Source organism: Dermochelys coriacea, chromosome 20, assembly GCF_009764565.3.
Source record: "Dermochelys coriacea isolate rDerCor1 chromosome 20, rDerCor1.pri.v4, whole genome shotgun sequence".
NCBI lineage: Eukaryota > Metazoa > Chordata > Testudines > Dermochelyidae > Dermochelys > Dermochelys coriacea.
In genome coordinates, this window is record NC_050087.2 from 9,727,101 (window position 1) to 9,754,626 (window position 27,526).

General features: G+C 47.2%; 1 protein-coding gene across 1 annotated transcript; it reads right to left on the reverse strand.

The window, feature by feature from the left end:
- Positions 1–1,507: 1,507 nt before the first annotated feature.
- On the reverse strand, positions 1,508–11,129 carry LOC119846037 (IgGFc-binding protein-like). Its single transcript, XM_043506771.1, has 7 exons — positions 9,053–11,129; positions 7,027–7,103; positions 6,346–6,435; positions 5,627–5,810; positions 4,536–4,652; positions 3,436–3,635; positions 1,508–2,216 (listed from the first exon to the last, which is right to left on the reverse strand). Exons 1-7 carry the CDS (start codon positions 10,110–10,112, stop codon positions 1,962–1,964), a joined length of 1,983 nt encoding a protein of 660 aa, XP_043362706.1. The 5' UTR covers positions 10,113–11,129; the 3' UTR covers positions 1,508–1,961.
- Positions 11,130–27,526: the final 16,397 nt, after the last annotated feature.

Here is a 27,526-nt window from a genome sequence, read left to right on the forward strand (position 1 = left end):
AGGAAAGCGAAGCCAGAGAGATGGTCACAGCTGCAGGTGGTGTGAGTGCTGTTTGTGTGCAGAGCAGTGCAGCCGGCTGGAGACCAGGTACCTTTCCAGCGATGAATTTCCAGTGGATGAGTGCATGGAATTGAGAGCCTGAAGCAGGGAAATAATTGGTTAGTAAATGGTGCCAGCCTAATCCTAAGAATTTCAACCTTGATATCGATGGGCCGAAGAATATGCAAAGTGGAGATAACCGGATGACCCCCGGAGGGCGAACCGGAATCCACTCAAAACGCATCAAGGAAGAACAAGAAGATAACACCTAGCCATCATGGAGCTGTCATGGATGTACCACCTGCTGATTGAGCTAATTGATGGTCATCTCAATTGTAAATTCAGCATGATGAAGCAACTTCCATAGACTTGTATTGAACCAGAGACCTATAAAAATTGGGTTCAGGGACTGTGTTCTTTGAGTTTGGTTCTACGACCACCCTCCAGGAGCATCGGATGCGCATCTGACAACGACTCGGCTCCACTCTCGTGTCCAGGCCACCTTGCCAGTGACTTGGCACGAGCAACATCTAGGCTGGTAACTATAACCACCTTTATGTAGAACCTGTGTGTGAATGTCTGTGTGTGTGAATGGATCTATATGGAAATTGCATATAAGAATATTTTGTTGTATTTACAATAAAATGTGGCAATTTGCCTTGTCCCTCTTACAAGATCCTGTTGGTATCATTTTTATTAGTGTAACATACCAGCGTTTCTCAAACGGGGGTCTGCGAGGACACTCCAGGGGGTCCAAAGTCCCTGCTGACCAAGTCCTCCACCTCGCTCCCAGTGCCTTCTGCATGCTGGAGAACAGCTGTTCAGCAGCATGCAGGAGGCACTGGGAGGGAGGGGAAGGAGTGGGCATGGGGGGTGCTCAGGGGAGGGGGAAGAAAGAGACAGGGAAGAGGAGGAGTAGGGGTGAACCGGGGGTGGGAAGAGGTGGGGTGGGGCCTTAGGGGAATAGATGGAATGGGGGTGGGGCCTGGGGCTGAGTGGCAGATTGCGAAAAATTTTAAATCAAAATGGGGGTCCTCAGGTTGCTAAAGTTTGAGAATCGCTGAGCTCTAGAATGAATGCATTGAGAGAAGCCAGGGGCTATGCCCATGAGTCAGCAGGACATGCCCATGGACAGGGGACTCCCAGTACCTTTCCATGCCCATGTGCTGTGAGCTTGTGTTTCCGACAGAGGAAGTACAAGCCACATGGAAAAGGATAGAAAAAGGCAGCTGCATCACCTCCATTTTGTCTTCAATCCTGCTTCTCACCTCTGGAGTAACTTCTTGACAAATTGAAGCTTTGAACAAAGGTCTGATAGACCCATCTAAGCTTTGGATGTGTTCCAGAGGGACTTTACAAGCCAGCAAACTCACCAACGCTGCTAAGAACCTGATATATGGACCTTGAAGTCATATGTATTGGATTGCTTTGATCATTTAACAACTCTCTTCTCTTTCTTTTCTTTTCATTTATAATAAAAACCTTTACTTTTAGATACCAAAGGATTGACTGGCAGCACGGTATTTTGGGTAAGAGCCAAACTAATATTGACCTGACAATGTGGCTGCCCCTTGGGAGATCAGAAGAACATTTTGTTAAGTGAATAGAGTTTTAAGTAACTTCTGATTTTACTGGCCCTATCTGCTGATTGGGAGCCAGAGACTGGAATGCAATAAAGGGGGCTGTGTGATTTCTTTTTTTCAGCTTCTCAATAACCAGTGTTGGGGATCTGGAGCACAGATTGTGACTGGTTGGTGATTCTAACTACAGTGTTAACCACCAGTTCTGGGGAAATCTGCTCTCCTTTGTGCAGCTTGCCATGACCTTGGCATTTTCAGTGTGGGCTACTCTAGGCACCTCAGATCAAAACCCCGCCCATCCTGTATGGCCACAGATTATACCCTGAGGTTCCTACTCAGCGGTCATTCAGGCAAAATTCCCACTGATTTTGTCCACGTAAGGAGCTCAGAGTCCAGCCCTTTGATCTGAGTCTGACACTGAGATACCTCCACTCCGGTGAGACCCATCAGGAGTGCGAAGCTGGAGAGATGGTCACAGCTGCAGATGGTGTGAGTGCTGTTCGTCTGGAGAATTTTGCAGCCATCCTCAGCCCAGGTGCCTTTCCCAGAGATGAATTTCCAGTGAACGCAGCGAGCCTCTTCCTCTTCTTTCTTTGCCTGGAAACAAAAACACCACATCATCATCCTCACTGGATCATGGGGAGAATACTGTTTCTTTTGTCACACGTTTCTAATAGACAATAATAAACCTGAAGTCATCAACAACTTCATGACTCTCATTGTGCTGCACGTAACAGCCATTTGGGACTTCCCTTTGGCAGTGGAAATACAAGTGATATGCTCCAGCTCCAATAGCACAAGTCCCTGACCCTAGAGCTAAAGTGGTAATTCCCTTAACTCTGGGCACTGTGGGGTCTATGACACACAATTGTGAAGTTTTGATTTGAGCCATTAAAAGGCATTCACACACACCCCCACAAATACCCACATGCACTCTAGCAAGTTCATTACTTTGTCAAAGATGGCACTATCTCATGCTGTTTCCCTGAACTCTTCTATCTATAGGGCAGAGGTCCCCGAACTGTGTGGTGCACCCCCCTTTGGAGGGAGATGACAGGTCCCGGGTCAGTCCCCATGGGGGGCAGAGAGGGAGCACCACCCAGCCCCTCCCCACCCTGAGCTCTGCTCTGGTCCCACCAGTGGTCGCATCCCTGACTTCCAGTCCCATGTCTGGCACCGTCCCCAGCTTCAGCATGGCTCCACTCCCAGCCCCAGCCTCTTGCAGCTCCATTCCCGGCCCAGGCTGGGGGAAGGGACGGGGCTGCGAGTGGAGCTGCACCTCGCCAAGGACTTAGCTGCTGACCCCCACCGCAGCGTGGCTCCTGCTCCATTCCTGCTCCCAGCCATGGCTCTGGCCCTGCTTCCAGACCCAGACCCACCACGAGCTGCAGTCTCATACTTGGCCCCCTTACCCCTGTCTGTGTCCTTTCCCCCTGCCCCGAGCCATGGCCTCACTCCCGGCCCTGGCTCAGGGGAAGGGCTGTGAATGGGGTGGGGGGGGGTTGCGACTCTCAAAACTTTGGGGACCGCTGCTATAGGGAACTGCCTTCCATTTATTCCTGCTCTAAGGGGTGAGCCAGGCACAGTTGTTACTCCTGAACATTTTACATGATGAATCATAACCCAATCAGGCCTGGTGTGAAACCTATGTAATGTCCTCCCCAGCGTCAGGATGGAAGAAGCTCCCTCTCTTTCTCAGTTAACTGTTTCTCAGTCCAGAAAGGCAGCAGAACTCAAATGCCCTGCAGGAGACGCACCTTTTAAGTGACCAGCTGGAGTCCCAGGCACACAGCAAAGTAAAAGGATCTACACTCACCTGTCTATGGCACAGGGTGAAGTTCACAGGTTTGGAGAGGTTCATGGGCCTCCCATCTCCGATAGCCCCACTCACCACCCTGGAATTCAGGTGAAAATTCCTCAATTTCTCATCAGCCATTAGATCTCCCTCTTTGAGAAATGTTGTGTTAATGATGTCGTCCAGGGTGAAGTAAGAAATAAAAGCAACAGCCCAAGGATCTGAAAACATGAAATGATGCCTCATCATAGAGGCAGGGACACTGAGACAAAGAAAGAGCAAGCCAGGTGCCAAAGGTCACAGCGAGTCTGGAGCAGAGCTGGGAAAAGAACCCAAGAGTCCTGGATAGCATTTTGAGCTTTAACTACTAGAATATGTTGCCTCCTCCCTCTTCTTCCACAGAAGCACTTCTGTGTTGGAAACATCTGGCGTGCACTATGGGAGTGTGATTCCTAAAGTGCACTAACGTACATTAAAGCACACTAGGGAACCTTTAGTACACACTATATAGGGTCTATATGGACCAATTAATGCACAGTTAGTTAGTGCTCTTTAGAAATCGTACCCCCATACTGCACTTTATCCAGCTTGGTACACAGCCCTAGGTGAAAGGCACTGAGGTGAAGCCATAGTTTTTCTTGGTTAGGAGAGGCAGAGGAGTTGGTTAGTGAGGAGCTTTCCCGGGGCTAAAGAATTAAGAACAAGTCCCAGTTACGTCATACTGGCTTGAAAATTGGAGTAAAATTGGTAAATATTATCCTGCTTCCATTCCAGGAAGTCACACACGTCAACCTGGGGCCTAGCTGGGCTCATCATCAGGACATCATGTGTTGAGCCAACGGATCTCTGATCTTTCCATTCTCTGGACCAATTCATATGCCTATCAAAGCTTTTCTCTCCTCCCTGCCCCACATGGGTTGGTTTTCATGCTGCGGGACAGCCAGGAATGAAGGGCTCTGCAGAGCTCAATGGCCTGAGAAACACTGGCTCAGCCAACAAGGTCCACACTAGTGTCAGGATAACAAAGGCAAGCAAGGCAGTGTGGGGTGAGACGAAGGGGAGACTAGGCCTGGGGTTTGGTGTCTAAAGAGGTGAGTGCCTGGGAAGCACCAGGATAGTACCTTTTGTGGCTGCTCTGGTGACAGCATTGCAGTGAATGTCCATTGTCTGATTCTGACCTCTCAGCCTGAAGACCTCATCACAGCGACCTGCAGCTGGGACGAGGAGCGTCTCGATAGCTGGGGAGGGAAATGGCAAAGCCTCTTGCTGCAAGGGCAAGGCAGATTTGGAGCTCCACCATCTCTGAATCCCACCACCATTCCCCAATTTCTCCTCACCTCCATGCCTCTGTGTTTCCCTGAGCCCCTCTGGCTGACCTTCTGTGACTCGTCATGCCTGTGCCTCCATGAAGATGCCACTGTGCCAAGAGGCAGAAGGTAACTTCTCCCTGCTGCCTCTCCTCTGTGCTTTAGCAAGGGAAGCAGCAAAAAGGGGTTTTTCTGGAGCAGGGAGAGAAAGGAGGAAGCTATGGCAGCTGCCTGTGGCGACAGGAGATTTGCATTGCTTTTAAAACCCTCTCAGGCAGCTGCCATTGCTGCAAAGCCCCAGGGCTGGGTTTATGGGTGGCAGGTAGCATAGGCTGGGGAAGGTTGTGCCTCCCCAAACAGCCTGGCATGGCCCTGCCAAGCTCTGCCCCCAGGCCTCCTCCTGCCTGCTTCCAGTTCCCTTCCTGCTCTTCCGTGGCTGAGAGCCTGGGGCAGGCAGGCTAGGGCCGGTGCTCACAAGGCCCAGGGCTGGGGGCGCTGGGGCTGAGGCCATGCCACGTCATGCTGTCTGCCCATCTGCCCAGCGCTGGAGTTGGGGAGGCTCCAGCTACCCAGGGCTCTAGGGCTGGGGGTGCCCCCACTGCACTACCCATCTGACACTCCGGGTCTGGGGTACTGCGGGGTGCGAGGCGGGTTTCTCTGGGCTCTAGTGGAAGACGGGGGATGGAAGAGGAGGGGACGGGCCTTGGGCAGAGAAGGAGGGGCCTGGGGCTAGTTTCTCTCAATGGTTAACCTCTCTCAGTGGCTCATTCACCTGCCACCCACAGCTGGGTTTTAAACCCTGAGAGAGGGGCAGTGAGGCTGCAGTGGTGTTCTGTCTTGAAAAGAGTATAACCCCCATCTCACAGCCACCACGAACTGTTGTGGGAGCCTCCCATCCTCCTCATCCATAAACTCTGTTGTGACGTTCTGGGTCTTCTTCTCAGGAGACCTTAAAGCAGCCGTCAGTGCAGCCAATTCCACACTCCGCAAGAGGAGGGTCATGGCAGAGGCCACCTCCCTCTTGCTCTCATTCCCACCAGTACTGAGGATGGAGCTATTCAAGAAGGAACCAAAGGGGCAAGCAACTTCCTGGGATTGGGAAAGGAAATACCCTGAGAGGGACGGAGGATTTCAGTGGTTCATGAGCCACATTCTTCAGACTCCCAGGGGAACAATGACCCTCTTAGGGACATACGGGTTCATAGTGACCTTCCCATTCAGAGGGACTGCAGCATTCTCAAAAGAGGGTGCCCTTTACTGAGTGAGTGAGGCTACTGAGGCTTGCTCAGGACTTCACAGTAACCTGAAGCCAGGGTATGTCTAACACGGTGTGTCATTCGCTCCTCATCCTTGGTGCCTTCAGTGTAGGTGCCAGAGAACATTACAACAAATCAGCAGGCGTCTAGGTTCTCTCTGTGTTGCCCTGGAAGCAATTTGGTTCTTCCTAGGACCAGTGGGGACAGAACCCAGATCCCCTGACACTTCAGCTAGAGATCATGCACATACACACCCACACCCCTTTTCTGAAGAGCAGCTACAATTTCCCCCAAAGTGAGACTGCTATACCAATGCTCAGGGCATTTGGCCATAGAGCACCCACACACGTAGGGGCAGAACCTCTAATCTCCAGCGATGCTGCTCTGTCCTCTGCACACATGGTCTCCAAATTCACTAAGGTTGAATTCATGAAGGAGCAAAATTCACTGGTGCTGCCCTGCAGAACAATCAGAGGAAATGGGTTATTTCTACAAGCATGGAAAAGCCACCCAAAATTAAGGTAAATGGTTCCTCATCGTGATCTTGCTTTGATCTCTGGTTGGCTGGCTGTCCCACTACAATGCCCACAGATTAAAACATGTTAAGGCTAAGTGTGGTAAAGCCCACAGACATGCTGATATTTCACATACTATTGAAGGTTTCATTCATATTAATGAATTTCTCCTTCCTTTCCTCACAGGGCTTTGTAAGGATTATTATCCGCCTTCTACAAGTGGGGAACCGGTGCACAGAGAGACTGAGCAAATTGCCCAAAGTCACACAGTGAGTCTGGGGCAGAGATGGGAACCGAACTCTGACTTCCTGTATCTCTGGCTGGTGCCTCAACTGCATAACTCTGATGTTCATTGGGGGCGTCACACCCTAAGCATGATATGGTCGAGTTTTCAAAAGCACTTTGTGTTGGACTGATTCTGCTCCCACTGAAGTCAGTGGTAAACCTTGGATAAGCAGAGAATCCTCAGGCTCAAAGTTTTCTGTATACTCTTTGTGACAACCCTCAAAGCCCAAATAAACCCCTTACACATACCTGCTGAAAGACATCTTTGCACATCTTCAACTGCTCTTTTATCTGTTGAGTCTCAGTCTGGCATTTAAAGGTAACATCTAGCAACAGAAAGAGAGGCACGGACAATTACATCAAGTCTACATCTGCAGGGCTAAGGTTTTCAAAAGTGTCTCATGATTTGAGACATCTTAAAAGGGCCCTGACTTTCAAAAGTGCTGAGCACTCACCCTCTGAAAATCAGGCCCCTTTAAGGTCTCAGGTTAGGCAACCAAAATCACAAGGCGGTTTTGAAAATCTTGGCCTAAGTGACATACCTAAGACCACACTCACACGGACTCTATGACGGAGCTGGGAATGGAAGCTTGATCACTTGAGTCCTAGCCTAGCATTTTAGCCACAAGGGCCATCCTTTCTTCCTTCCAGAATACAAAGTTGGTGATCTCCTGAAACCCAGCAGGTGTTTTCTCCCTTTAACTCCATTGATCCCTTAAGCCCTGTCTGACAACTTTCAACTGAGTCTATAATCAGTTAGCAATATGCTCAGCCCTAAAAGCCTGATGTGTGTCCACACATCACCTGGTTAATACTCACTTAAGCTTTGTCTGTGTATCTCATTGATCAGTGTGTCTTATGTGTCCTCGGGGGCTGCTCCACCAAGGGTCTGGTTCTGCTACAGTTCCTAGCTATGGGAGTTCGTCCCTTAGCTCAATCAGGAGTGGGTCATGGTGTTACAAGGTCCTGGGTTTGTTCCTTAGTGATTACCAAGATGACAGTTGTTACATCAATACTCGAGACGTTTCCCTTCCCAAGAACTGTTCTAACCCTGCTATTGTACTTCTAAAAGGCCTGAGTCTCATCAAGGTATGTCTACACTAGAAATGCTAAAGTTGTGCAGCTGCAGCTGTGTCACTGTAGTATAGACACTGACTATGGTGATGGAAGGGTTCTTCCATTGCTGTAGTAAATCCACCTCTGAGAGGTGGCAGCTAGGACAAGAGAAGAATTCTTCTATTGACCTAGTGTTGCCTACCCTGAGGCTTAGGCTGCTTTATGAATGACTGAAGTTGTAGGTGTTGAGCAGGCCCCAGTTACACTAAAAGCCTTATGTTGCTCTGGTCTGGAAAAGGCGGTTCAAGTGGGTGGAAAAAGGCTCCTAAGAATGTTCCCTGTGGAGGGACCCTCCACAGCTAGTGTGGAGCTGGTATAAGGGCCTTTACATGATCTTGACTTCATCTGCAAGGTAGATCAAGGATGTGGTCAGAATGTACCATGCTACAGCTACTTTCTGGTTCTCAGGGGCCATGGGAAGCAGAGGGTAAATTACAGCAACCCTGCATGGTCCCAGAATGCATAGAGCACAAAGGTGACTCAAAGCTACCTTTTCCTCCACCCTTTCTGTGCCCTGGTTCAAGCACAGGAGTGGCATAAGTAAGAATCAGGCACAAAATTCCCTTGGGTACCCAGAGGGCATTACAACCAAGTGTAGGAGCAAAACTGCAACGGTTCTTAAACCAATTCAGAACAGCTGGCGAGCATCTGCTTAACTGCATGAGCTGGGCGGAAACTAGTTGAGTGCAGCTAGCAACACAGGTACAATCTTAGGGCTGGACTACACCTAAAAGTTAGGTAGATCTAGCTATGTCACTCAGGGGTGTGAAAAATTCACACCATTGAGAGATGTAGTTAAGGCGTCCTAAACCCAGTGTCGACCCTACTAGGTTGACACAAGAATTCTTCCATCAACCCAGATACCGTCTCTCGGCGGGGTGGATTAACTACAGTGACAGAAAAACCCCTTCCATTGCTGTACCTAGTGTCTACACAACAGTGCTACAGAGGCACAGCTGCAGCGCCGTACCTGCTGCTGTAGCTTCTGTAGTATGGACATAGCCTGAGTAACTGTGGCTAGTGGTGGCCTAGGATGGCATGCTGGGCCAAATTCTCAGCTGGTGTAACTCAGTGGAGCCCCATCAAAATCAACAGACTTTACACCAGGGCCATACACAGAAACTGTAGTCAAAATAGATTTAAAACCCAGGCTACTCACTCTTCCTGCAGGAACCCGGAATCCCATAGCTGTCCATCGCAGCAGTGCCAACACTCAAGAGTGCGAATGGAGAGCTGGCGTGTTTCACAGCATGGGATCTCATGGCAGGTCCAAGCGTATGCATGCCCCAAACGTACTTAGTGCCCCGGACTTGGTTCCAATCCACACTCCTTAGACGCTGATTGTCTAAGATGATGGCACCAGTCTCTGATGTATTGGCCACCATCAAGGCAAAGTTCTGGAAGCCCTCCTGGTTATTTATAGAATACATCAGGCAGTAACTGGCAACATCTGGAACATTCATCAGGAAGGCATGGGAGGAATTAGGGATAGCTGCGCCCAGGCTGTAGAACATCACCTGGATGCTCACATTAGCAGAGATGTAGACTGGGATAGAGGGCTTGACAGGAAGTTGGTGTACACTGCCTCCTGTTAGAGTAACATTCTCTTGGTGTTCCCCTCGTTGATACAACACAGTTGTGCTCTGGGAAGCAGTGATATAGATTATTTCATCTGCTTTCTGCCAGGGTAAGGGAGGAATGATGTATGTTGTACCCCAGCTGCAAACTGGTAGGAGCTGCTCAAAGATGTGGTTGCATTTTGTGCTATTACAAAAACACACCTGGCCAACCAAGACGGCCACTGGCTTTTCTGAGACAATCCTGGTGCCAGACAGATCTTCTATGCCTTGTAACTGGATGCCTTGTAAACTGAGAAGCTTAAATTTCAGTTTGCTGTCAGTGGAGTGGACCTGTGTTAGGTAATGTAACTTGCCTTTCACATGGATCTCCATGGAGTTGGGCTCTTGGTACGTTATAACAGAGAACTCTGGATAACTATCTAAGGGTTCCGTAGAGGGAGTCACTACGTAGTGTTCATTTCCTAAGCTGGAGACAGGATACAGCACAGTGGTCTCAGGGCTCACATGTTTGTTACTGACAGACACTACCGAGATATCTTTGTCAGCCTTGACTAGGACCACGTTGGAGAACGTGGCACTGCCCTCAACTCCCACTGACTCTGGTAGCCTGACCTGCACCATCTCTCCCTGATTTACCATAGTCTTATTCTCTAACCTTGCCCTGTGAAACAGGTAATTGGAGATGAAAACAGACACTGAAGTGAAGGCTAAGTAACCAGTAATTTGCAATTCAAATTGACGAGAGTTCCCACTCCTTCATGTAGGAGGTGATGAATTCTCTTCCCAGAGTCTCAGTCTGACATGTGCCTGCAAGGAAAAATAGCAATAAAACATTGGAGGTAGAGAGAGACACTGTCAAGAGGTGGATAGAGTAAAAGGGACTGGATCAATTTTGTTCAGGTCAAAAATTAAGACCCAGTAAAAAGAAATGGAGCTTGAAAATCTTAATGCAGCTAGAAATTTTTCCCATTATATTTTTAATCTAAATAAAATAATTTTTATTAATAGTACACATTATTTTAAATAATAAAAAAGGACAACCTAGACAGCTTAGAACCAAACAAAAACTTTGGAACCAAACATGACTTCGGGGAATGTTTCAGTCTGGACCAGAACTCCATGATTGTCCCTGATCTCTAATAGTTTAGAACCAGAATCCTGGATCCAAACACTCATGGAAACATAGAAAAATGTCAGATCCAGATGCACACTTAATGATTTGGACTCAGCTCTAAGAATAATTGTTTGCCCTTCGCTAGCACCTCCTGTCTAAACTCAAAACACTTTACAGATAGACATTAAATAATTCTCAGTCCCACCACGAGATGGGTCAATATTACTGTCTCCATTGCACTGAGCGGAAAACTAAGGGACAGAGAGGATTAGGAGCTTGCTCAAAGTAACCCCACAAATCAGCAGTAGAACTAAGATAGAATCCAGGTTTCCTACTCTCAGTCTCTTGTGCTCCAAGCGTTAAAACCTATAGAACCTTAGTCTGTTGTGCTGAGAAGGGTAGGTGCCTTGGGCTTATTTGGCTAAGGTGATAATAAAACCCTTTTGTACTGTTACAACATTAAACACATAAATATGGTTTGGGTCTTGTGTCAAGTTATCGCTGGCACCGTCTCCTGTTGTGACCACCACCATTAAATATATATATATATATATACAGAAAGAGAGAGAGAGAAAGAGAGAGAGAAAATCTTTTATTAAACACACATAAGAAACAGATTAATAAAATTACAATTTAAAAAGTTCAATAAAAATTTCATTTAATTTCCCTTTTAGTTATACAGTGCCAGATCTTCAGCTACTGTAAATCAGTGTAGCACCACTGGCTACAACAGACCTTTGCTGATTTACAACACATGAGGATTCTGCCCATTACCCCCCAGCTGACATCCCACTTGGCTCTTTATAGAGAGATCCAGAAACATCGCATCTCCCAATAAACATTTTACCCTCACTCCAAGAGCTCTCTCTCTGTCCTGAGTGGAAAGATAATTAAGGCCAAATGTAATATAGCTTCTCAAATTTCCACTAGCTGAGAATCTGGCTGTCTAGCTTCAGGCCCTTTAATATGATCAGTGAGGGGAGATATTGTGAAATGCTGGGCCTCCTTCTCCTATCCCTTACACCATATGGCCGCCATCGATTTCAGTGCATTTCTCCTGATTTACATTGATGTATGTGAGAAGAGAATGAGGCCCATCATTCTTAGCCTGAACAGGAGCTGGCGGCAGGGCTGGATTTAGGGGCAGGTGACCCAGGCAACCACCTGGGGTGCCAGGCTTGGGGGAGCACCGGGCTCGGGGTGCTGTTTTTGTTGTTAGCGACAAAAGGGAAAACAGAATGTCTGAAGTAAAATGTTTCAGGTATTCCGTATGTGGATTCATTTTTCACTAGCCTCCAAGAATGTTCTGGACCTTTATAGGATCTCATGGAGCCTTCCAGATTTTCTGAGAACTACATTTTCCTGCAGCCTCCTAGAATGTTGTCAGCCATGCCCTCGTGACTATACTCGGAGCAGGGCAGCACCAAGGGCTGGCAACTTTCTAACTGCACAAAACCAAACACCCTGGCCCCCGTCCCCTTCCCCAAGACCCCGCCACTTCCCCAAGGCCCTGCCCCCACTCACTCTAGCCTCCCTCCCTCCATTGGTCGCTCTCTGCCACCCTCACTCACTTTCATTAGGCTGGGGCAGAGAGTTGAGTTGTGGGAGGGGGTGAGGGCTCCATCGGGGGTGCGGGCTCTGGGATGGAGTTTGGGTGTGGGAGGGGGTTCCAACCTGGGGCAAGGATTTAGGAAGCGGGTGAGGGTGCGGGGTCTGGGAAGGAATTAGGGTGCAGAAGTGGGTTCTGACCTGTGGCAGGGGGTTGGAGTGCAGGTAGCGGTGCGGGGTCTGGGAGGGAGTTTGGGTGCAGGTTGCGGTTCCAACCTAGGGTAGGGGGTTCAGGGTAGGGGCTCTGGCTGGGCGGTGCTTATCTCAGGCAGCTCCCAGTCAGTGGCGCAGAGGGCTAAGGCAGGGTCCCTTCCTGCCCAGGCTCCACACTGCTCCCAGAAGTGGCCAGCATGTTCTGCCCCCTAGGCAGAGGCGCAGTCAGGTGGCTCTGTGCAGTGTGCACTGCCCATGCCCACAGGTGCTGCCTCCACAGCTCCCATTGGCCGCAGTTCCCAGCCAATGGGAGCTGTGGAGCTGGCCCTGGGAGCAGCAGCAGCAGCACTTGGAGCTTCTCTGATCACCACTGAGCCTAGGGGCCGGACGTGCTGGCTGCTTCCGGGGAGCTACTCAAAGACAGGGCAGGCAGGGAACCTGTCATAGCCTCACTGCACCACCGACCTGACTTTTAATGGCCCGGTGAGTGGTGCTGTCTGGAGCCACCAGGGTCCATTTTCGACTGGGCGCTTCAGTTGAAAACCAGATGCCTGGCAACCCTACTATCACCAGTTAATCTTATGAGACAGGGATAAATCATGCATACAAATCATGTATCCAAGTCATGAAATGAACTACAAATGCAATAAAAAATATGGTATTTAAAGCTTGAATAAATGGAAGGGGGTGCACACAATTTAGTCTAGGGCGGCCCTGGCTGCTGTCCTCAATGCCTCTCGGGATTTAGCTCCATTTGTAGGATCATAGAATCATACAATATTAGGGTTAGAAGAGATCTTAGGAGGTCATCTAGACCAGTGCTACTCAAAGTGGTGGTCCGCGGACCGGTGCTGGTCTGCAAGCCATCGGCTGCCGGTCTGCGCGCACATTGGAAAAAAAAATTGCCGGTCCCCCACATCAGATAGCTTGAGAAGCACTGGGCTAGACCAATCCCCTACTCAAAGCAGGACCAACACCAACCAACCAACACCATCCCAGCCAGGGCTTGTCAAGCCAGGCCTTAAAAACCTCTAAGAATGGAGATTCCACCACCTCCCTTGGGAACCCATTCCAGTGCTTCACCACCTACCTGGTGAAGTAGTGTTTCCTAATATCCAACATACACCTCCCCCACTGCAACTTGAGACCATTGCTCCTTTTCCTGTCATCTGCCATCACTGAGAACAGCCGAGCTCCATCCTCTTTGGAACCCCCTTCAGGTAGTTGAAGGCTGCTATCAAATCCCCCCTCACTCTTCTCTTCTGAAGACTAAATTAACCCCAGTTCCCTCAGCCTCTTCTCATAAGTCTGTGCCCCAGCCCCCTAAAAGTTTTCATTGCCCTCCGCTGGACTTTCTTCAATGTGTCCACATCCCTTCTGTAGTGGGGGGACCAAAACTTTGCAATACTCCAAGTGTTATTCCTTGACTTTAGCAAAGTTTTTGATACGGTCTCCCACAGTATTCTTGCCAGCAAGTTAAAGAAGTATGGGCTGGATGAATGGACTATAAGGTGGATTGAAAGCTGGCTAGATCCTCAGGCTCAACAGGTAGTGATAAATGGCTCCATGTCTAGTTGGCAGCCGGTATCAAACACCCTGGCTCCGCTGCTTCCCCAAGGCCCCACCCCCACTCACTCCAGCCTCCCTCCCTCTGTCGCTTGCTCTCCCCCACCCTCACTCACTATCAGTGGGCTGGGGCAGGGAGTTGGGGTGTGGGAGCGGGTGAGGACTCCAGCTGGGGGTGTGGGCTCCGGGATGGGGCTGGAAATCAGAGGTTCATGGTGCAGGAGGAGGCTCCGGACTGGGGCAGGGGGTGTGGACTCTGGGGTGGGGCTGGGGATGAGGGGTTTGGGAAGCAGGAGGGAGCTCTGGGCTGGGGCCAAATGGTTGGGAGTGGAGGAGGATGCTCAGGGCTAAGGCAGGGCATTGGCGGGGATGCTGGGTGCTGGCTTCATGGGGGGAGTTTGGGTGCGGGAGGGGGTTCTAACCTGGCATAGGGGGTTCGGGGTGGGGGCTCTGGCCGGGCGGTGCTTAGCTCAGGGAGCTTCCAGTCGGTGGCTCAGTGGGACTAAGGCAGGCTCCCTGCCTGCCCTGGCTCCGCGCTGCTCCCAGAAGTGGCCAGCATGTTTCGCCCCTAGGCGGAGGTGCAGCCAGGTGGCTCTGCATGGTGTGTGCTGCCCACGCCCACAGCCAGCGCCCCCACAGCTCCCATCGGCCACAGTTCTCGGCCAATGGGAGCTGTGGCGTTTGCACTGGGAGTGGTGGCAGCACTCGGAACTTCGCTGATTGTCGCTGCACCTATGGGACGGCCATTCCGGCTGCTTCTGGGGAGCTGCACAGAGCCAGGACTGGCAGGGAGCATGCCTTAGCCTCACTGTGCCGCAGACCAGACTTTTAATGGCCCGGTGAGTGTTGCTGTCTGGAGCCACCAGGGTCCCTTTTCGACTGGGCGTTCCGGTTGAAAACCAGATGCCTGGCAATCCTAATATCAACAGCTAGTCAAATGAGACAGGGATAAATCATGCATACAAATCATGCATCAAAGTAATGACATGGGCTACAAATGTAATAAAAAATAAGGCATTTAAAAGTTTAACAAATGGAGGGCAGCGCACACCATTTGGTCTAGGGCCAGATCTGGCAGCCGGTCCTCAATGCCTCTTAGGATTTAGCTCCATTTGCAGGATTTCCCAGTGCTTCTAGTTTCTACATGAAATTGATCATGATCTCAATTTTCATTTGCAATTCTATAATACTCACAGCTTCTTAAAGAGGAAGTTGCCAAAATGACAGATCCAGAGTTACTGCTACTTCATTCTCCCTCGCTCCTTTCTGACAGACTTCCAGGGACTGCAGTCCAGTATATGAAGTCACCAGCTACCGCTTTCTGGGCCCACCTCTGGCTTTTCAGTATGGCCTAGTGACACTATTAAAAGACCTCTCACTGGGACATGGCAGCAGAAAGAGGTTCTTGTCCACCATGGGACAGAGTGTGAGCAGACTAAAACTAGAATACCCTAAGGAGTGACAGAGGGAGAAAGAGGGAGTGAATGAATAAACGAGCACAGAGAAGAAGGAATTACAATCTTCCCTGTTTTCAAAATTCTGGGTTTTCCCTTCAGGGCCTCTTTAGAACCTGAGGTGTACCCACCCCTTTAGGCATTCCGCTGCTCCTAATGACCCAGATGCAGTGAGCCCCCACATTAGAGTCCAGATAATGCTGCTGAGAGCTGCCAAGCCAATACCAGCTTCATTGCAGACACTCTATATGGGAATCACTTATTATGGGCACAGAAATGTTACACAAGTCATTATGACAGGTTTCAGAGTAGCAGCCGTGTTAGTCTGTATTCGCAAAAAGAAAAGGAGTACTTGTGGCACCTTAGAGACTAACAAATTTATTAGAGCATAAGCTTTCGTGAGCTACAGCTCACTTCATCGGATGCATTTGGTGGAAAAAGCAGAGGAGAGATTTATATACACACACAGCACACACACACACACACACACACACACACACACACACACAGAGAACATGAAACAATGGGTTTATCATACACACTGTAAGGAGAGTGATCACTTAAGATGAGTCATCACCAGCAGCAGGGGGGGGAAGGAGGAAAACCTTTCATGGTGACAGGCAAGGTAGGCTAATTCCAGCAGTTAACAAGAATATCAGAGGAACAGTGGGGGGTGGGGTGGGAGGGAGAAATACCATGGGGAAATAGTTTTACTTTGTGTAATGACTCATCCATTCCCAGTCTCTATTCAAGCCTAAGTTAATTGTATCCAGTTTGCAAATTAATTCCAATTCAGCAGTCTCTCCTTGGAGTCTGTTTTTGAAGCTTTTTTGTTGAAGTATAGCCACTCTTAGGTCTGCGATCGAGTGACCAGAGAGATTGAAGTGTTCTCCAACTGGTTTTTGAATGTTATAATTCTTGACGTCTGATTTGTGTCCATTCATTCTTTTACGTAGAGACTGTCCAGTTTGGCCAATGTACATAACCGCATTTGCTCCAACCCCTCAGACAGAGACAAACACCTACAAGATCTCTATCATGCATTCCTACAACTACAATACCCACCTGCTGAAGTGAAGAAACAGCTTCACAGAGCCAGAAGAGTACCCAGAAGTCACCTACTACAGGACAGGCCCAACAAAGAAAACAACAGAACGCCACTAGCCATCACCTTCAGCCCCCAACTAAAACCTCTCCAACGCATCATCAAGGATCTAAAACCTATCCTGAAGGACGAGCCATCACTCTCACAGATCTTGGGAGACAGACCAGTCCTTGCTTACAGACAGTCCCCCAATCTGAAGCAAATACTCACCAGCAACCACACACCACACAACAGAACCACTAACCCAGGAACCTATCCTTGCAACAAAGCCCGTTGCCAACTCTGTTGTGGCCCGTTGCCACATATCTATTCAGGGGATACCATCATAGGGCCTAATCACATCAGCCACACTATCAGAGGCTCGTTCACCTGCGCATCTACCAATGTGATATATGCCATCATGTGCCAGCAATGCCCCTCTGCCATGTACATTGGCCAAACTGGACAGTTTCTACGTAAAAGAATGAATGGACACAAATCAGACGTCAAGAATTATAACATTCAAAAACCAGTTGGAGAACACTTCAATCTCTCTGGTCACTCGATCGCAGACCTAAGAGTGGCTATACTTCAACAAAAAAGCTTCAAAAACAGACTCCAAGGAGAGACTGCTGAATTGGAATTAATTTGCAAACTGGATACAATTAACTTAGGCTTGAATAGAGACTGGGAATGGATGAGTCATTACACAAAGTAAAACTATTTCCCCATGGTATTTCTCCCTCCCACCCCACCCCCCACTGTTCCTCTGATATTCTTGTTAACTGCTGGAATTAGCCTACCTTGCCTGTCACCATGAAAGGTTTTCCTCCTTTCCCCCCCCTGCTGCTGGTGATGGCTTATCTTAAGTGATCACTCTCCTTACAGTGTGTATGATAAACCCATTGTTTCATGTTCTCTGTGTGTGTGTGTGTGTGTGTATATAAATCTCTCCTCTGCTTTTTCCACCAAATGCATCCGATGAAGTGAGCTGTAGCTCACGAAAGCTTATGCTCTAATAAATTTGTTAGTCTCTAAGGTGCCACAAGTACTCCTTTTCTTTTTACAAGTCATTATGTTTCACTAATCTGAGAATTTACCAATTCTGTTTGTCGTCTGGGCGCTTGCTGGTGGTAGAAACCAGAACATTCCAAGAAGGAAAAACGCTTGAGAGAAGATGAACAAAATTTGTTTAAAATCTAAGATATGGCAACAAACAACACAGGGAGACATTACTAAATAAAGGAGTCTAAGCACCTTTGTATAAGTCTGACCCTAATCTCAGTTACACTGGTGTCAATTTGGAATGACTCCATTGATTTACTTTTATTGGCGTTATCCTGAATTTATCCTGGGATTTAGGAGATCAGAATTAGGATCAGGGCATTAGACCTCATTGATGTGGGGAGAATGGAAGGTAGACACTGGATTTTTCCATTCTAGTCTCATCCTCTGATACTCTGTAGGAGGCCGCTGGGAGGCTGGAGTCTGAGTGGCTTCTCAATGGCCTGGGGCAGGGTGTCATGGAGTCACAGGGTCTGGTCTATGCCGCAGCCTGTAACCAGTCCCTTTGGAGAGATCCCTGTAGTGTGCTGGGCCCCAAGAACCCATACAGTTCCACAGGGACAGACCCGTAGCCTCCAAAACTAGGCCTTTGGGTGCCAGCAATCCCCATCATTTTCCATGGCTCCCTGTAGAAAGTCCAGCAGAGCCAGACTCCAGGGGGAGGTTTGTTCTTTACTCCTGCAGGGAACAATGCTCTCAGTGAGTATTTGCAGTAATGCCAGGCAATCTTTCCAAAACAAGGTAAGAATGTATTAGCCACCTGGCCTACAGAATCCGACAGTCCTTACTTTAGCATAGAGAGGCACAGGTTAAGACATAGTCCATGCTGACAAATGCCAGGGCTTCCATGAGCCAGGCTGCTATAGGAACAAACCATCCTGGCTCTCTCTCACCATTTCTGTTCCTTTAGGTCCAGGTGTGTTTCCTGTGTCTCTGAAAGCTCAGCTCTAAACTCAGCCCCCTGTCACCTTTCCCCTTTGTTCTCCTGCAAGGGACTAGGAAATCTTCTTCCTCTCAGCTGTTGGTCACAAGGAGTGAATGTCCTGGCCACTCAGGTTTCCGTTGTCTCTTCCAGACCCGCCATTCACATGTGTAGATTTTCTTTACTTAGTTTGTTAATGACTCTGGTCTCCAGCCAGACTGCTGAGTCAAATATCACATCACATCCCTTTATGCTCAATACACAGAAATGCAAAGGCCAGAGAGAAACTGAAGCATGCACAGGAATCATCAATCATTACCAAAATTCCCACAATCACCACACAGGGCTTTCCCCCTTTGCCCTTGTCATTTGGGTTCTGTCAGATATAACCTTCTCCCATCTGTTCCTCATGGGTCAGCATGCCCAATGCTCGGCAAGGAAACAAAGACACGCCCTAAAGAGGGGAAGATGCACAATAAGTTTCCAGGAGAGCATGTATTTTGCTAATCTGTTTAGCCAACAGTTGGTGCTGCAGCTGTTCTCTGTCCACCTGTGAAGCCTAGCTGATAACAGAAGTTACATCTACACCGCGCAGCAGACTGCAGCAGCAAGGCTCAGAACCCAGCTTGACAGACTTGGGCTCGTGCTCCTGTGCTAAAAATGCATCCGATGAAGTGAGCTGTAGCTCATGAAAGCTTATGCTCTAATAAATTTGTTAGTCTCTAAGGTGCCACGGGTACTCCTTTTCTTTTTGTGAATACAGACTAACACGGCTGCTACTCTGAAACCTGTGCTAAAAGTAGCTGAGTACACAGAGCTTCTAAGTTGTGACTTGGACTGGAGGTCAGGCTCTGAAGTCTGGGGTGGGGATGGGCCTCAGCTGGTCCAAACTACAACTTAAAAGTGCTGACTACACAGCTCTTTTTATCATGGTAGCACAAACCCGAGTCTGTCAAGGCGGGCTTGAAGGGTCCCGCCACATGTTATAGTTACTAGTTTAGAGTTTGGATTAATTTAGTGGCTTGGTAGGTTGATTGTGGATAGGGAGGAGCTAGGTGTTGTTGGTTGCTATAAGATGCTTTGGGGAAGTTTTGGCAGGATGAACTTAAAGTTTTATGGTAAGGCATTTTGTTTATATAGTGATTTTTTTTTATTGGGACTAATGAATTTTGTATTGTTACGCTGTAATTAATTGTTGTTTGTTGAGTGCTTGTTTTTTAATTTATTTTGTATTTTTTTATTAAGTTTTTAGGGAGTTATTTTATGCGGTTTTTATTATAACTATTTTGTTTTTATTAATAGGTGTTTCTTTTATTTTTAGAGTTGTTAATTTGCTTTTTTGATATTTTAATAGGGGCATATTGCAATTTTTTGGCGCTTTTATGTTTGTTTTGGGGTTTTTTTAGAATATTTGGTTTGGTGATGGCCTTTATATTTATTTTTTAATATATATATATTTCATTTATACATTTCATTTATACATGAAATAGGATTGATTTACCAGAGCATTTGAACAGAAACATTATATTGCATTTTTTTTACTTATTTTAAAATGCTAAACTTACAGCAAAGTGGTGACCCTAAAGGTCTGTCACTGCTTTGAAATTAGCTTTAGACACAGATTTTGGCTGATGCATTTTTGCTAATGGCCCATTAGGCCATTTTTTTTTTACTTTTAGAAAGGGTGGCTGGCAGGATATGGTTAAATTATATACCAATACATTTAATGCATGCTACATTATTAGTCTTTATTTTTTATTAAATTATACAAAATGTAAACAAAAAATGTTATTACTACATTGTTTTTGATTTTTTGAGAACAATTTTTGAATGGGTTATAATTTATATAACTGTTTTATAGCGATATATTAAGAGGCAATTTGAGCTTCTGGTTGTAATTTAAAAACCATTATTTGTTTTTGTTTAATAGCACATACAACACATTTTTAGCAAGCAAACACAGGACAATATTAACACAACTTGCAATAGGTGAAACATGATAGACAATACGCTTTTAGAAGTCGGGACTAGCCTGTAACATAACTTAGTTTGTTTCCTGTTAGTTTTATGTTAGTAGCATTTAGTATTTTAACTTTGAGTTTAGTTTTATTTAAAGCAGTTTAATACATTTTTGGGAGCTTTTTTTGGCTGCCAGGCAAATTTATAATAACTTTTAGTAGTTTACATTGAGATAGTATTAGGGCAGCTATATTTTTATTGTTTTTTTATTGTACTTCTTTTTATAGTAATTAGGGAAGGTGTTGCAATAGCTTTTTTAATATATATTTAATTTTATACAACACACAAGTGCATGTAGCTGGGCTTGCATGCTGGACGTTGATTAAGACTTGCTAATTATTATTGAATTTTTTAAAGCAATTAATGTTTGAGATATATATATATATATATATATATATATATATATATATATATATATATAAATTTTATTTTGTGCTTTAAAATTTTTTTGTTTATTTTTTATTTTTATTAACATAAACGTTGAGTTTTATGCATATTTTGCTTCTAAATGTGCTTTTATTATTTAAGGATTTTTTGTTGTTAATAGACTGGCATTTTTTGAATTTTGCTTTTTGCAGTATTGGTTTTTGTAAATACAGGTAAAATGCTTATTAATTTTTTTTTACTCAATGCAGAATTTTGTTTGTAACCTAATATATAACAATGCCAGCAACAAGACAAACAACATAAGACAAAATACAAACACAAAACAATTTTTGTTGCGACAGTAAATTCATGGCATTTTGGGTTGCTTTTTCACCGGTGCCAACATTTTTTGATTTTTTGAAAGACAAAAGGAACGTGGTTTTACCCCTTTTGGGGTGGTAGATTATTACTTAAAATTTTCTTTTTATAAATATTTGTGGTGCTAACCACAATGTTTGTCCAGGGTTTGAAATTATTGGTGCCTTTCAACTTGAAACATAACTAACCAGCTTAGGCCCAAGCTCTTGGCTGTGCCCAGGAACCTCTTAGGGCTTGTTGGCTGGTTCTACACCAGCCCTGATGGAGTCTGGTGAAGCCTGGGGGCTGCCAACTGGTAATATCTGCCCCGCCCGCTATGCTGGAGCTGGAGGGGAAGCTGCAGGAGCTAGCTACGTTGGCCCTACACCCATGGAGGACTCCCTACTCCAGGGGACATGTGATCAGTGTTCGTACAAAGGCAGTGAAGGAGGTCAGAGGATCAGGCATATTGTAAATATCACTCTTGAGTGTGCCATTCTCTGTTCACTTTCACTGGCTCTTCCTGGTGTACAGAAACCTGATGGATGGAGGCCAGCTGTGCACAAACGGCATTGGTTGGTTGGGGCCTGGGTGCACAAAACCTAACTGATGGGGTGGGGAGGGAGGCGAGTGCACACAAACCTGATTTTGAGAACCAGAGGCATATAACTCCTTCTCTGGCCAGAGCTACCGTTCGGCCAGAGCGTCTCATGCAGCAGAGAAGAGCTCCATGAAGCTGCTGGATAACATATTCTCTGCTGGCAGCTGCACTTCTCCCCCCCCAATTTTCTCCCCCACTGGGATCTGCAGTTAAACATGAACAACACGTTGAAAATGAAACCCAGAAAAGGAAGGAAATAAAAAGCACAGCCAGTTCCCATGACATGGCTTCAATTTCTCCAACATAGTCACACTGTGTCATTACCACAGCTTCCGTGCCCCACAAGCCCCCCCGAAACGCCAGCCTTTCATCAGCCGGGTGCACTCAGTGCTCCCAATACAACCAGCCACTGCATCAAACATCCACAACACTAGTGCTGCTGGGGAAGAACTGCTCTGGCGCGGGAACAGCTGCAGTGCATGGTCCACGTTGTGCGGGGACATGTAGCTCAGCCTATGCTGGGAGCCTCACTAGTCCTTGCAGTCTGGGCTTGGCCTCCTGCATCAGCTCAGTGTTTTGGCTCAAACAGCCTCTGTGCTGAGCCTGAGTTTAACTCCCCCAGGTTAGACATAGAACACTTCTGAAGAGCTTCCTCATTTCACTTCTGAAGAGCTTCCTCAATTCCGTTAAGTGCCCTGTCTCATCCCTAGGCTAGTTCTGGGCATGACCCTATGCCCGAGTATGTGGAAGTCCATCATATAGGGCCAGATCCTCAATTGGTGTGAATGGGTGTGTTGACTCCAATGGAGCTTTGCCCATTTAACCAACTGGGGATCTGGCCCCGTTGACTCCAATGGAGTGATCCTGATTTATACCAGCTGGGGATCATGCCCCACTGGCTCCAGTGGAACTTTGCCCATTTACACCAGCTGGGGATCTGGCCCCGTTGACTAGAATGGAACGATGCTGTTTACACCAACTGGGGATCTGGTGCATTGACTATCTGCTTCTTGAAGGTGACAGTTACAGATGTGAGCTATAACCATAGCTGAGATACGGACAACACCTTCTCACTGATAAGGAGCCACACTGCCATCTGGATGAAGGTCTGGATTTTTCTTAAGATATCTTACTTTCCAGAAAGTATATTCCTGGGTTTAAGAGAGTATATAAGTGACCTAAGCATTATATTTGTACTACCTTAGGATGAATAGTTACCAGATTAATTAAAGACACCAAGACACTGAAATCTCAGTCCATTCTGATAGTAAGCAATGCTCAGTATGGGCATTACGTACGTTCATTGAGGCCAGGACTGAAATGGTGCTGGGCCCTCTGCACTGTGGTAAATTTCACCCATGAGAAATAAGTTACTTGGGGAAGCAAATGATTATGAGGCGCCGAGGCTAGGTGGTGTGGTGGTGCAGCAGGAAGTGTGAACAAGGCATGGTGGGAAGATAGCTCTTTCCTGTCTGCAATACTTTTGGCTGATATGATGGCATGTAACAAGATGTGAATCAGATTGGCTTCCTGTGTTATTTTTCTGAGATAAGGAATCTACAAAGCTCAGAATCCTCAGCACTCGTCCTCTCCTGATAGCTCCTGAGTCCCCATGGGAAGCCGAGGTGACGGGAATCTGTCCAGTGTGTGGAATGAAGTCAATGGGATGAATTCAGGGGTGGATTAGGAAAGTCCAGAAGGGTCTAAATTGATGTAACTTGCAATTACTTCTGGTTCCTCCAATATGAATGTTCCACCAACTGAGATGCTGTCCTGACAGCGAAACACCCTTAGATTCCGCGGGCTAGATCTTCTGGTGTGTCTGTGCCAAGAGGAATTGTACACAGAGTCACAGATTTTCAGGCCAAAAAGGATCATTAGATCATCAAGTCTCCTCTCCTGTGTAACACAGATCATAGAATTTCATCCAGTTACCCTCTATTGAGCCCAGTAAGGGGTGCTTGAGTAAAGCATCTTCCAGAAAGGCAGCCAGTCTGGATTTGAAGACTCAGGGAGCTTGTGAATTCCCCTTTTGATCTTCATTTTGATATTCTAAACAGATTGAGCTCTTCAAGTCTCTCACTGTCAGACATTTTTTCAGCTCTTGAATAGTTTTTGTACCTCTTTTCTGCACCCTTTCCTAGAATCATAGAATATCAGGGTTGGAAGGGACCTCAGGAGGTCATCTAGTCCAACCCCCTGCTCAAAGCAGGACCAGTCCCCAGGTAGTTGAAAGCAGCTATCAAATCCCCCCTCATTCTTCTCTTCTGCAGACTAAATAAACCTAGTTCCCTCAGACTAAATAATCACAGTTCCTCATAAATCATGTGCTCCAGACCCCTAATAATTTTTGTTGCCCTCCGCTGGATTCTTTCCAATTTGTCTACATCCCTCCTGCAGTGCGGAGACAAATACTGGATGCAATACTCCAGGTGTGGTCTCACTAGTGCCGAATAGAAGGGAATGATCACGTCCCTCAATCTGCAGGCAATGCTCCTACTTATACAGCCCAAAATGCTGTTAGCCTCCTTGGCAACAAGGGCACACTGTTGACTCATATCCAGCTTCTCGTCCACTCTAACCCCTGGGTCCACTCAGTCTCTAGTGGTGCATGGGATTCTTCCGTCCTAAGTGCAGGACTCTGCATTTGTCCTTGTTGAGCCTCATCAGATTTCTTTTGGCCCAATCCTCTAATTTGTCTAGGTCCCTCTGTATCCTATCCCTACCCTCCAGCGTATCTACCTCTCCTCCCAGTTTAGAGTCATCTGCAAACTTGCTGAGGGTGCAATCCATGCCATCCTCCAGATCATTAATGAAGATATTGAACAAAACTGGCCCTAGGACCAACCCTTGGGGCACTCCACTTGATACCGGCTGCCAACTAGACATGGAGCCATTGATCACTATCCATTGAGCCTGATGATCTAGCCAGCTTTCTATCCACCTTATCATCCATTCATCAAGCCCATGCTTCTTTGACTTGCTGGCAAGAATACTGTGGGAGACCATATCAAAAACTTTGCTAAAGTCAAGGAACAACACGTCCACTGCTTTCCCCTCATCCACAGAGCCAGTTATCTCGTCATAAAAGGCAATTAGATTATTCTGGCATGACTTGCCCTTGGTGAATCATGCCAATTATTTCTGATCACTTTCCTCTCCTTGAAGTGCTTCAAAATTGATTGAGGACCTGCTCCATGATTTTTCCAGGGACTGAGGTGCGGCTGACTGGCCTGTAGTTCCCCAGATCCTCCTTCTTCTCTTTTTTGAAATGGGCACTACATTAGCCTTTTTCCAGTCATCCGGGACCTCCCCCAATCGCCATGAGTTTTCAGAGATAATGGCTAATGGCTCTGCAATCACATCAGCCAACTCCTTTAGCACGCTCAGATGCCAAATCCTCTCCGGCCCCATAGACTTGTGCTCGTCCAGCTTTTCTAAATAGTCCTGAACTACTTCTTTCTCCACAGAGGGCTGGTCATCTCATCCTGATACTGTGCTGCCCAGTGCAGTAGTCTGGGAGCTGACCTTGTTTGTGAAGACAGAGGCAAAAAAAGCATTGAGTACATTAGCTTTTTCCACATCCTCTGTCACTAGGTTGCCTCTCCCATTCAGTAAGGGCCACACTTTCCCTGACATTCTTCTTGTTGCTAACATATCTGTAGAAACCCTTCTTGGTACTCTTAACATCCCTTGTTAGCTGCAACTCCAGTTGTGATTTGGCCTTCCTGATTTCACTCCTGCATGCCTGAGAATATTTTTATACTCCTCCCTGGTCGTTTGTCCAAGCTTCCACTTCTTGTAAGCTTCTTTTTTGTGTTTAAGATTAGCAAGGATTTCACTATTAAGCCAAGTTGGTCGCCTGCCATATTTTTTATTCTTTCTACACTTCAGGATGGTTTGTTCCTGCAACCTCAATAAGGCTTCTTTAAAATACAGCCAGCTCTCCTGGACTCTTTCCCCCCTCATGTTATTCTTCCAGGGGATCCTGCTCATCAGTTCCCTGAGGGAGTAAAGTCTGCTTTTCCTTGCAATGCTTGGTTGTCTTCTACCAGGCTCTAAGGGCACCTCTTTGGCTAGCATTTTCTATCAATATATGAAATTGGTGCTTAGACTTCAAATAGGCATAAGCTCCCTGATGTCAAGCACGAGTAACTCCATGGCAGTCAGCGTGCTTTGAGTGCCCCTCCAGGGCTACCACGGGATCTGTCAAGGGCTGTGTTAGCCCATTCTCTGGGATCTGCCAGACTATGAAGGAAGCTAAATATTTATCCCTAGTCTTTCTCATCAGTAGATCTCAATATCACTCTCCCCCTTATACAGGTGGGAAACTGAGAGGGGAAGTGACTTGCCTCAGGATCAGCCAGCAAGCCGCACTAGGTCTAGAACTGAGCTCTCCTGAAAAGTAGGCCAGTGCTCTGCCCACTAGTCTACACTGGCACCAATTCCACTGTGGCACAGTTCTCTATGTAATCTCAGGTGATGGGGGATATGAGTCAACAGTGTGCCCTTGTCACCGAGAAGGCTAACGGCATTTTGGGCTGTATAAGTAGGAGCATTGTCAGCAGATAGAGGGATGTGATCATTCCCCTCTATTCAGCATGGGTGAGGCCTCATCTGGAGTACTGTGTCCAGTTTTTGGCCCCACACTACAAGAAGGATGTGGAAAAATTGGAAAGAGTCCACCGAAGGGCAACAAAGATTATTAGGGGGCTGGAGCACATGACTTATGAGGCGAAGCTGAGGGAACTGGGATTATTTAGTCTGCAGAAGAGAAGAATGAGGGGGGATTTGATAGCTGCTTTCAACAATTGGAAAGGGGGTTCCAAAGAGGATGGATCTAGACTGTTCTCAGTGGTACCAGATGACAAAACAAGGAATAATGGTCTCAAGTTGCAGTGGGGGAGTAGGTTGGATATTAGGAAAAAAATTTTCACGAGGAGGGTGGTGAAGCACTGGAATGGGTTACCTAGGGAGGTGGTGGAATCTCCATCCTTAGAGGTTTTTAAGGTCAGGCTTGACAAAGCCCTGGCTGGGATGATTTAGTTGGGGATTGGTCCTGCTTTGAGCAGGGGGTTGGACTAGATGACCTCCTGAGGTCCCTTCCAACCCTGACATTCTGTGATCTGACTCTTCCCCTTTGTGGGGAAGGTGGTGAATTTACAGCCTGTTTCCATCTCGCTGGAAGGAAGTATTTTCCAGATATTCATGTTGTAAATTCAGGGGAAGACTCTAAGATGCCATAGTAGGCTGTTATCCTCTCTGCCACTAGACGGAGCCATTATCACACCCAGACAGCAGATCACCTGCTTTCACAGATAGACAAAGCTCTGAGCAGCTGGGAGCCACAGAAGTGCAGAGCAGGGACAATCAGCTGTGGGACTGTGCTGGGAGGGGGAACTGAGGCCCAACTACTTACCACTCCCCCCAGCACTCCCAGACCTGAAACTGTGCAGGGGAAACCCCCTACCTTCAGCGGCACCAGGCCCATGGGGTGCCCCTCCCCCAGCCATGTGAGCTTAGGGAAGAAAAATACTGCTGGGAGGGGCCACCCAGCCTCCAACAATGACCAGCAGCGGCTGGGACAGGGCAATGGGGCCCATAAACACTTTGGGGAAGGGACTGTCTCTTATTCTGTTTGTGCAGCTCCTAGCAGACGCGGGCCACGATCTCTGTTGGGACCTTTCAGCACTGATTGCAATATACACCATAAATAAGTCTGAGACTTATCTGCAGTGCCATTT

Coding starts and splice junctions, on each gene's coding strand:
- LOC119846037 (XM_043506771.1), bottom strand. CDS start 10,112: ATGGTAAATCAGGGAGAGATGGTGCAGGTCAGGCTACCAGAGTCAGTG. Junction 6,436..7,026: donor GCAAAGATGTCTTTCAGCAG/GTATGTGTAAGG, acceptor ATTGTTCTGCAG/GGCAGCACCAGTGAATTTTG. Junction 5,811..6,345: donor ACAGAGCAGCATCGCTGGAG/ATTAGAGGTTCT, acceptor TCCCAATCCCAG/GAAGTTGCTTGCCCCTTTGG.